Source organism: Rutidosis leptorrhynchoides, chromosome 8 (genome assembly GCF_046630445.1).
Source record: "Rutidosis leptorrhynchoides isolate AG116_Rl617_1_P2 chromosome 8, CSIRO_AGI_Rlap_v1, whole genome shotgun sequence".
Taxonomy (NCBI): Eukaryota; Viridiplantae; Streptophyta; class Magnoliopsida; order Asterales; family Asteraceae; genus Rutidosis; species Rutidosis leptorrhynchoides.
The window spans coordinates 109,196,008-109,208,097 of record NC_092340.1 but is presented as its reverse complement, the minus strand read 5'-3'; the positions used below and the strand labels follow the sequence as shown (position 1 = coordinate 109,208,097).

The 12,090-nt window shown below is 31.7% G+C and overlaps 1 protein-coding gene across 1 annotated transcript; it reads left to right on the top strand.

The window, feature by feature from the left end:
* Positions 1–8,336: 8,336 nt before the first annotated feature.
* On the top strand, positions 8,337–8,957 carry LOC139863726 (uncharacterized). The gene has a single exon (XM_071852331.1). It carries the CDS (start codon positions 8,337–8,339, stop codon positions 8,955–8,957), a length of 621 nt encoding a protein of 206 aa, XP_071708432.1.
* Positions 8,958–12,090: the final 3,133 nt, after the last annotated feature.

Sequence of the window (12,090 nt, the reverse complement as noted above, 5' to 3'; positions counted from 1 at the left end):
ACACATTCATTCACTTTTCTCTCATATTAGGGTTTCTTAGTCGATTCATTAATCTGATGAATTAGCAATTGTTATTTTGTGATTCTGTTTTGTTCATTAGCCTTGTTAATTATGGCTATAAGAGTTTAGAGAGATTTGTTTTTTGTTCAGTCTGAATTTCTAGTATTTTGATTGAAGATCTGGTTGATTAATTGGTTTAAAGGTCTTGTGATTCAAGTTACTTGTTAGTTTTATCATGGTATCAGAGCTGTAAGGTTCGATTGTGGTGATTGTCTTGGTCTCTTTCTTCTCTGGTGATCGAAGAAGTTTTTAGGGTTTCATCGTCTCTCTGTCTTATTGGTGTTTTCTTTGTTCTGTTTGGGTTCGATTGTGAACGTGTGGGTGATAAATTGCTAGATCTATCGGTGGTGATTAAAAACCCTAATTTTCTCTTAGGGTTAGGGTTGGTGTTCATCATTCTGAGTTTTCTCATCCGTCTTCCGCTGCATCATCAATCATTCGTGATTGATTGGTTACATCTTAACTCTTCTTTTTTATTATTTGCATATTATTTATGTTCTTGTTAAGATTTACAACACTGTGCCCAACTCTTGATCCCAATTCTTTGAAATTGGTGAAAACCTGATCAAGCACAGTTTAAGTTGTAAATTTTAATCCATATCTGCTATATTGTGTGATTTCTTATTATCTGTTTTCTGTTGGTATTATTTGTCTTCTTGACTGCTATTTGTTTTATTGCTTGCTATCTGTTTTACTTATCTGATCTTGTTTGCTATTTGATCTTCTTGTTATCATGGAGGATAGTGGGGATGCTACCTCATCCGTAACCTTAATCAATAAACTTGATTTTGGTGACCCTTTATATCTTCATCCAAGTGATACAACTTCTGGTACACCTATAATTTCTATAAAACTCAAAGGCACAGAAAATTATAATATTTGGAGTAGATCAATGCTTCTAGCATTGGGTACTAAAAACAAAATTGGTTTTATTAATGGAACTTGTGTCAAAAGTACAACTGATGCAGTGTTAGCTGCTCAATGAGAAAGGTGTAACACAGTTGTATTATCTTGGATCTTGAGAACATTGACTGAAGAACTTTATTCAGGTCAAATCTTTAATAGTCTTGCTTTAAATGTTTGGAATGATTTAAAAGAAACTTATGATAAAAAGGATGGATCTGTTATTTTCAATCTACATCATAAAATAAATTCTTTAAAGCAGAATGATAGTCCTCTATCAGAATACTATCATAATCTTAATAGTTTGTGGAAACAATATGATTCAATGGTGTCCTCACCTCCTTGCACTTGTGGTGCAGATGCCTGCACTTGTGCAGCATCTGTATCTGTGGAAAACAATAACAAAATGATGAAACTTATGCAGTTTTTAATGGGATTAAATGATGTTTATATGCCAATAAGAAGTAACATCTTGTTGAGAGATCCATTACCAAATGTTAAAGTTGCTTATGCTATAATCTCAAGCGAAGAATCTCACAGAATTAATTCTTTAAAGGATACAAGTTCTAAAAGTCAGAATTCTGCTTTTGCAGCCCAAGGTCCAAACAAATCCTATAACAATAATAACAACAATAATATGTCCAATTTTAATAATAACAGAGTTCCTAATCCTAATCTAAAATGCAAAAAGTGCAATAAAATTGATCATACTATTGAAAGATGTTTTGAGATTGTTGGGTATCCACCAAACTTTAAAAGAAATACAAATAATAACAACATGAACTACAACAATTTCAATAACTTTAAGAACACATCAAATAATAATGCCACTTCTAATGAAGCTAGCACTAGCTCCTCTACTTCTCTTTATTTTTCAAATGAGCAGATGCTTAAACTTCTTAGTCTTATCAATGATGTACATGCTACTGCTCCTGCAAATGCTATGTCAAACATGGAAGGTACTTTTTTTAATGCAAGCATAAAATTTAATACTAATTTTAATAAATTCTTTAACTCAAATCTGTCTCAAACAAAGATCATTCATAAAGGATGGATTATTGATTCTGGAGCCAATCAACATATGGCTCTTTCTAGCAATGGTTTGAGTAATATTGTTGATGTCTCTGGTTTGAAGTTAACTGTAGGACATCCAAATGAGACTCAAGTCCTGATTAAAGGGATTGGTGATCTTGTACTAAACAAGTTCATTACCCTTAAAGATGTTCTTATAGATCCTGAGTATTGTGTTAGTCTTATGTCTGTGTCAAAACTTTCCAAGGATAATGGACTCATTGTCAGTTTTAATGAATCAACTTGTTATGTTTAGGATTTGAGGGACAGGAAAATAAAAGGGATTGGTAATCAAGAAGGTGGATTATATATATTCAATAATCTGAATAGTGAAAGTAAGATAATGGTTAATAATTGTTTTAATACATATTCTGCATCAATTAATTTGTGGCATAATAGGCTTGGTCACCCATCTGATTAAGTCTTGTCTGTTCTTAAAACCAAACTTAATCTTAAAGATAAAATTAATACTGAACCTTGTGAGGTTTGTCACAAAGCTAAACAAAGCAGAAACTCTTTTCCTATAAGTGATCATAAAACCTCAAGTTTGGGTGAACTTGTTCATCTAGACTTGTGGGGTCCTTTTAGAGTTCAAACAAGAGAAGGTTTTAAGTATTTTTTTAACTGTAGTAGATGACTATTCTAGAGCTGTTTGGGTATTTTTAATCAAATCAAAAGAAGATTTTTATGATAACATTGTAAACTTTGTTCAACTTATTGAATCACAATTTCAACAAAAGATTAAAGTATTCAGAAGTGATAATGGTCCTGAATTTATCAATCAAAAGTTTTTAAATTTTACTAACAACAAAGGAATAGTACATCAAACTACATGTGCTTACACACCTCAATAGAATGGCATTGTTGAGAGGAAACATAGGCACTTGCTAAATGTAGCAAGGGCTCTTATGTTTCAGAGAGGATTGCCTCTTAACATGTGGTCTGAATGTATTCTAACTTATTTTATTTAATTAATAGGACTCCTACTGCTGTGCTAAATGGAAAGTCTCCTTATGAAATGGTGTTTAAGTCTGATCCCAATCTCTCCCATTTAAAGTGTTTTGGATGTTTGTGTTTTTCTGTTGATTTAATTCCAAAAGATAAATTTAGTAGCAGATCTATTAAATGTGTTTTGATTGGTTTTTCTAATGTTAAAAAAGGTTATAAGTTGTTGAGTCTTGAAGATAAAAGTATTTTTTATTCAAGAGATGTTAAATTCTATGAAACAGTGTTTCCTTTAAAACATAAGTCTGCTGCAAATGATTTCAAAATTGATTTTTCTAATAATACTTTAAATCAAAATTTCTTTGATGATATTTTTAAATTTGACACTAATAACACTTCAAGTCTCAATGATAAAGGGAGAGTTACTGACACTTGTGAGGGTAGTAGTGATAATGCTCATTTAAATTAGCACAATCCTACAGCAACGCACAATGAAGATTCATCTTCATCTCCTGAGGGCAACATTGATGCTTCTAATACTGAACCAAATGAAAACACCAATGAATTAAGGAGATCTTCTAGAAGCACCATTTTTCTAAAAATGTTTGATGACTTTGTTGTTGAAGGTAAAGTAAGATATGGTATTGAAAGAGTTGTAAATTATGCAAACCTAAGTCGTGAAAATTTCTGATTTGTTTCTAACCTTAATAAAACATTTGAACCTAAAACCTATGAACAGGCCTGCAATAATCTCTATTGGATTGAAGCCATGAACCTTGAAATAAAAGCTCTAAACAGAAATAATACATGGATAATAACTGAATTACCTCCTGACAGAAAACCTGTTGGGTGCAAATGGGTTTACAGAATTAAATACAAGTCAAATGGTGAAATAGAAAGATACAAAGCAAGACTTGTGGCTAAAGGTTTTAGTCAAAAAGAAGGCATTGATTATGAACAAACTTTTAGTCCAGTTGTTAAACATGTAACTGTTAGATGTTTCATAACAGTTGCTCTTCAGAATGACTGGCCATTGTATCAACTTGATATAAATAATGCTTTTCTATATGGTGATCTTAATGAAGAGATTTATATGACTTTACTAAAAGGTTATTATACTGATTCTGAAAATGATAATAAAGTCTGTAAATTAACAAAGTCACTATATGGACTAAAACAAGCTCCAAGGCAATGGAATGCCAAACTTAATGCTGCTTTGTTAGAACATGGTTTTGTGCAAAGTAAATCAGATTTTTCTTTGTATACTAAAAGTGTTGATGGTCTTTTTATTAGTTTACTTGTTTATGTTGATGATATTGTTGTTACAGGTAATAATCTTGCAGAGATTGAAAAGTTTAAATCTTTTTTGAAAACAAAGTTTATGATAAAAGATTTGGGTTTGCTTAAGTTTTTCCTTGGAATTGAAGTTTTGAATTATAATAATGGAGTTTGTTTGTCACAAAGAAAAATATTGTCTCGAACTTTTAAATGATTATGGTTTATTAGGATGCAAACCTTTTGGAACACCAATTGAGCCAAATATTTGTGTTAATTGTGAATCAAGTGAAAAAGATAAATTTTTGACAAACATATCAGAATATTAGAAACTTGTTGGAAGATTAATCTATCTTACTTTAACAAGACCTGATATTTCATTTGATGTTCATATTTTGAGTCAATATATGCATCCACCTTTGAAATCTCACATGAATCTTGCTTTTAGAACTTTAAGATATTTAAAAGGTAGTCCTGAAAAGGGTATTCAGTTTGTCAAAGGTAATGAAACATCTTTATATGCTTATAGTGACTCAGATTAGGGGAAATGCAAGTTAAATAGAAAATCTGTGACTAGTTACTTAATAATTTTTTGTAATTCATTGGTTTCTTGGAAAAGTAAAAAGCAAAGCACTGTATCTAGGTCTTCTACTGAAGCAGAATATAGAGCTTTAGCTTCAACTACTTGTGAAATAATTTGGATCAAAAATCTTTTACTTGATTTCAATATTAAAATAAATTTGCCAGTTCAATTGTTTTGTGATAACAGTTCTGCAATCCAAATTTCTCACAATCCTGTTTTTCATGAAAAAACAAAACACTTTGATATTGATTTACACTATGTTAGAGATAAACAATGTGCATGGGTGATTAAAATTCAGAAAATTGAGTCTGCTAAAAATATTAGTGACATCTTAACAAAATGTTTAACTATTAAGCAACACAATGTGTTGAGTAATGGTTTGGGTCTTTTGGATTTGTTCCAAGCTAAGCTTGAGGGGGGATGCTAAATGATATTATCATTCAAGCTTGCTGGAACATATTTATATTTTTTCTCTTTTACTTATTTGTGGTGTGTTCTAGAATATTTTCAGGAATTGTTTGATGTTGTGATGATCAAAGGATTTGTTGCAGTTGCAGACAAGGTTCCAGTCAAGTATAAGAGTACCAATCAAGTATAAGAGATTTAATTTATTAAGTGTGCTAGTTCTACAAAATTGAAGAAAATGCTTTTAATTTATTCTAGCTCTATTGGTGAAGATCTGGGCTGTTTTCTTACAAGCCCAAGAAGCCCAAGTTGTTATTATTCAAGAGCTCTATTAAGAAGCCCAAGACAAGCCCAGGTTGTGTAATTGATGAGAGTATAAAAGCCATGTTTCTACTCATCTGGGGATCGATCAAGTTTTCACACATTCATTCACTTTTCTCTCATATTAGGGTTTCTTAGCCGATTCATTGATCTGATGAATTAGCAATTGTTATTTTGTGATTCTATTTTGTTCATTAGCCTTGTTAATTGTGGCTATAAGAGTTTAGAGAGATTTGTTTTTTGTTCAGTCTGAATTTCTAGTATTTTGATTGAAGATCTGGTTGATTAATTGGTTTAAAGGTCTTGTGATTCAAGTTCTTTGTTAGTTTTATCACGCCTCTGTATATGTAGGTAGTTAAAGATATAACTTCATAAGAGATGATATGTATATTGCTACGGGAAATGCTTCACTTCATACATTTATACTTACAATTTGCATATTAATAGTTGGTACGATCTTTTATTATATGAAAAAAAAGTACATGTTACTCTACCAAAATTTATACAAAAATAGTTGAAATAAATTTCATAGGAAAAAAGTTTCTTTACAATTATAGTGGTAAAAAAAATTCATAAAATTACAATTCATCACCCATTGAATAATACTAATATTATGTTACTCTACCAAAGTTTATAAACAAATTTCTTAAACAAAAAACAGGGGCGAACTTATTTGAGACTTCAAGGGGTCCCATGACACCACTAGTTTTTAATTTTTTTTTATTTACAAAATACGATTCAAAATTGTATAGAACACCATTAAATAAAATCGTAGGACCCCATATTTTTTTTAGAATTTATAATCCTATGATTTGGACCAAAAATGGACCATTAAGATATTTGAAAGGGATGTGATATGTACACAATCACTTTTTATACATACACAATCAAACACGCTTTATAGTGTTGTACTATACAACACTGTAAAGCATATTTGGTTGTGTATGTGTAAACAAAAAGTAACCCACTTAACATAATTTTATAGTATGGATCATTAAATATTAAATATTCAAATATAAAAATAACACACCCCACGTGCATATGCCTCTTTTTTCTAATGCTAATTTCTGAATCACTTTTTCTTTACAACAATAGAGCTCACCTACCTCTGTTCTCTTCTTAGATCTTGGCGTACAATAGTGACAAAGGTGAACTCCCAATCTCTTCTACAATCTATGGTATGATTTACTTGCTTGTATCCTTCTTTATCATTAACCAATTTTACTTATCACAAACATTGTTTATTTAGGGTACATATAGCTAGGTTTTTTTATTGCGACAAGGTTTAGCTTTCTGTGGTCATAATGAAAAGGAAGATTCAATTAACAAAGGTAACTTTCTTGAGTTACTACATTGATTAGCAGGTAAATGTGACAAAATAGGCCCTGTTGTATTAAAGAAAGCAACAAAGAATTCACAAATTAAGTGTAGTTCTATACAGAAAGATATTGTACGTGCAGCTGCAACAGAAGTTGAAAAGGCTATTGCAAAAGAGATAGGAGATGAGTTCTTTGCCATTTTAGTAGACGAGTCCCATGATGTGTCTTGTAAAGAGCAGATGTCTTAGATGTCTTTTGTGATTTGTGAATAATGAATGACTTGTTGTGGAAAGATTTATAGGGATTAAACAAGTCAATGATACATTAGCTTTGTCACTAAGTCGACCATTTATTCAATGTTGTTAGGACAAGGGTTGAGTCCATCTAGTATTCGGGGCAAGGTTACGATGGAGCTAATAATATGAGTGGCGTGTTTAATGGTTTGAAGACCTTAATCATGAAAGAATCAAAATCTGCACATTTTATTCATTGTTTTGCACACCAGTTACAATTGGCACTCGTGTTTGTTGCAAAAAATCACTCTTCAATAAATGATTTCTTTGAGAGAATTTCTGGATTGCTTAACATGATTGGCTCCTCTTATAAGCGTCGAGACTTACTTAGAAAAAAACAAGCAACACATGTAGTGGAGGGATTGGCTACAGATACATTTTAAGATGATTCAGTTTGTCATATCTTATATTAGTTAGCTTTCTTGTAACATAATATTTGATTGTGATTTGTGTATTCTCATTGATCTGCTGGTGTATATATATATATATATATATATATATATATATATATATATATATATATATATATATATATATATATATATATATATATATATATAGTGAGCATGTTTTCCTTATATTGAGATGATAATAAGCTGATCTGATGGTGTACATATATATATGTTTCCATTATACTGACATAATATGTTTATTTTATTTGATATATAATATCAGACTCTTTATCTTGTTGCTTTAATGTGTGGTATTGATATTGATACATAAGACTTTTTACCAATATAGATGAAGTTGAAAGTGGTACCGGTCAAAATCAAGAAGTTGGAATTAAACGACCGTGTGATACTCGTTGAGGTTCTCACTATGGTTCACTTTTAAACATTATGACTACATATTCTTCAATTTGTGAAGTACTTGAAGATGTTAGTGAAGATGGTAATTGTCAAGATCAAAGAGCAGAAGCACGTCGTCTTTTGAGATCATTACTAAAGTTCGAATTCGTTTTTTGTCTACACTTAATGGTTGATGTCTTCACAAATGATTTGAACACAACACGTCAAAGAAAAGACCAAGATATTGTAAACGCAATGCATCAAGTGAGGGCTTCTAAGACAAGACTTCAATCTATAAGAGACATGGGATGGGAACCACTTTTAGAAAAGGTTAGTTCATTTTGCAAAAAAAAATGATATCGATATTTTAAAAATGAATGAACCGTATTATGATTGCATAAGTCGTCGTAGAGTTTCACATGTTAGTTCATTACACCACTACAAAGTGGATGTATTTTATGCTATCATTGATATGCAACTTCGAGAGCTTAAGAATCGTTTCAATGAGGTGAAAACTCCATTACATATTTCTATGGCTTCTTTGAACCCAAGTAAATCGTTTAAAGCATTTCAAGTGGAAGAACTTATGAAAATGGCGGAATTCTATCTTTTTGAGTTTCCAAAACATGAGCTTGGAGTTCTTAGAGGACAACTTAATAATTACATTCATGATGTACGTAGTGACGAAAGGTTTAGTCATTTGAAAGGAATTGGACACCTTGCAAAGATGATGGTTGAAACAAACAAGAGTATAATATATCCGAAGGTCTATCTTCTTTTGAAACTTGCGTTGATTTTATCCGTTGCAACATCTACAGTGGAACGTGCCTTTTCATCAATGAAGTTGATAAAGAACGATTTGCGAAACAAAATGGGAGATCAATTTATGAATGATTGTCTACTTTTATATATTGAGAAAGATGTGTTAGATGATATAAGTAATAATACAATTATGGATGAATTTTATCGTATGAAACCTCGTAGACAACATTAAAAAGGTGTAGTTAGTCTTTTGTAGATTGAAATATATGATAGTTTTGTAAAAACTTTGATTTCTAATAATAGTACCTAACTTTTGTTGAACTTGTGGGCATAGCTCAACGGTTCCTCCCCAAGTACTTTGTGTCATGGGATAGGGAAAGGTCATGGGTTCGATCTTAAGGGATGACATGATTTTCTTTAAACCAATTGAACACTAATAATGGTGTATATAATGACCCTATAGGGAGGTTTTACCGGATTCGTTTACGGACCTCTACCCGGACCACTGCTCGAATGGATGTGTTCCCCGGTTATCGTCGATCGGGTTCGGGTTTCCGCCCGAACGTGTGTGTTACGTGCAAATGATGAGGGTCGTTGAAATAAATGATCTACTGATGCCAAAAAATCGCAGTTCAAAAAAATGTACCTAACTTTTGTTATATGTTTATGTTTTTATCGCATTAAAACCCAACCCGATCCGAACACGTTCAATCTTTGTTCAAGTAAGTTATCGAATAAATTTTTTAAGGACCCCACTGAGTTCGACTCCTAGATTCGCCACTGAAAAAAGTTTAAATATAATGTTAGTTGTAACAAAAAAAAATCTCAAAAGTTATTGTTCATCACCCGTTGAATAATATATAATATATATGTCACTCTACCAAAGTTTATACAAAAATAGTTGAAATTAATTTTATAGGAAAAAAATTATTTTCAAGTTTAGTTGTAACAAAAATAAAGGAAAAAAAATCTTAAAATTTACTGGGTAATAGTAATAGTGTAGTAATACATATATATGATCAGTGTCGAAGTACGAACCAAAAATGAATTAAATACTCTAGACTAGATAGGGTAAGTATGATTCGTTTCACGAGAGATTGTGGTCAAAAGCAAGTAATTTTCAGGATTTGATTGTTTGTTTAACTAATGAGTAACTAAGATTAACCAAGCACAATTAAAAGATTAAAATGTAAACAATGAGATTAAAAGTCTTTATTCCTTCACAATTCCAATCTAGCGTGCATTCATTCAAACAAATCTTATGTTCATCAAGTATTTATCAAATCTCATAGACAAGATTTCTTAAGTCTACCAATTCTAACTATTTTGATATTGAACTATGCAATCTAGGCACTATTTCTTTATCCTTAATCTAATTAACACTAAGTTGGGTCATGAATACAATGTTAAATAACTCAACTTACAATAATCAAAATTATAAGACTTGCATTAATCAATAGATAATCGGTTCATAACATTACAATCCAAAATACATAAGTTTCATAATATTACAGACCACATAAAACTTGAATGAAAAATACATGCATTAATTGTTAATGGAAGAAATAAATAGAAAGAGACTAGCCACTCATGTTGAAGATGATGAACATGATGATTTCTTGAAATTGCATGAAGAACACCTCCTTGATCTTGATTTAAATCCATGATTGATGATTTTTTTTGATGTTTTTGTGTATGATTAGGGCTCTAAAAACTGAAGAAAATAGTCTCCAATTTGTGGCTAAGGGTTTCCCTTATATAGGGAATGAATAACTTGTTCCCAAAGTCAAAAACTCACAAAATCCGGAAGTTGAAATATGTCTGGCATAATTTACGCCAAGGCTGACGTAATTTACGCCACTGGCGTAAAATTACTCCACGAAGTGCACTTTTTCCTGATCTCATTCAAGGCCTGGCGTAATTTACTCCTGGGCTGGCGTAAATTACTCCAGTGCTAAAATGCCGAATTTTTTCTACTTTTCGCGAAATCGTCTTCAATTACCATTTTTCACCAAAAACTCATATATTCTTCCATTAGCTTCCAAATACCTCTAACGTTTGTCATTTATAAACCATAATACGCGTAAAATATGGAACGATCAACTCCCACACACTTGCCATTGTTTGTCCTCAAACAAATCTGTCACTTTATTACTCAAACTATCTTTAGACTTCAACTCTTCGAATCTTCAAAGTTGAAAGTGAATTGTCTTTGACTTGAATATATCTTCTATTAAACATGGAAGTACCAAATATGTGCATCTCTAACCAATATAAAAAGAGGGTTGAAAAATAAGGTGAATATGGTCCTCTTTGTGGTTTTAAGACGACTACTCCCAAATGCACCCATTTATCCCTTGTGATCTAGGGTAAGCACATTTAGAAGAAAGAGCGTGGTTAGAGTCTCATAGGACTTGGTGCAATCTCAAAAAAAAAAAAAAAAATGGCCTTAGGGAAAACAAGACCTTATAAAAACATTTTGGCTTTTTGAACAGGAAAACATGTCAATCTTTTACACTTAAATAAGTTTTCCGGATTTTAGCTTTCAAGGCTGGTGCACTCAAAGCCATTCCAGTGTTGAATGACCGCACGGAAAACCTACTACCACCGTAGACAAACTTTTCCGATAATAGAGAAAAGCGATGGGGTAGCATTTGTCAATTTTGAGTGTTTAAGTGTCATCCACAGTCAATCTGATAATGATCAATGACACATGAACAAGTAACAAACCCTAACAAAATCACTCCGGTTGAAGGAGCAAGATGAAAATGTTACAGGAACGACATTTTGTGCAATTTTCCTTCAATTTAGGGGTTACAACTGTAAAGACTAAGCTTTACGTGGGACAATTCTGCTCCAGCTTTACATTGTAATCAATCATACCCTGGACAGCGCACTGGATTTAACCTACTAGAGTTATTTCGATTTTGAGGATTCAAGACCCTCTCTTCCCACAGTACCATACATCGTGAAATAATGTTAGTATGAAATGACATGGATTAGGAAGATCTCATGCCAAGTGGAACAAAATTCGGAAGACTTGACTTCCTTAAATGGGTGGACTTAATTCACCCTAAAGCATTAAATTCCGAGACTTTAAACGCTTAACTTTCTTGGTTTTGATTGAAATTATGATTCAAAAATTTCCTCAACTTCAATTAAGTTCTAAATCACAATGTTTCTCGCATTTTTAGCTTCAACCAAAATTATTTATCCCAAAATTTTAATTCCCTCTCCCCCACACTTAAACCATACTACGCCCTCGTATGCATTTTTAAAACCATTTAAAATATATGTGTGAAAAAAGAAGAAATAAAATAACACATTACCGGGGTATTACTCGTTCACCATATTGTACTCACATA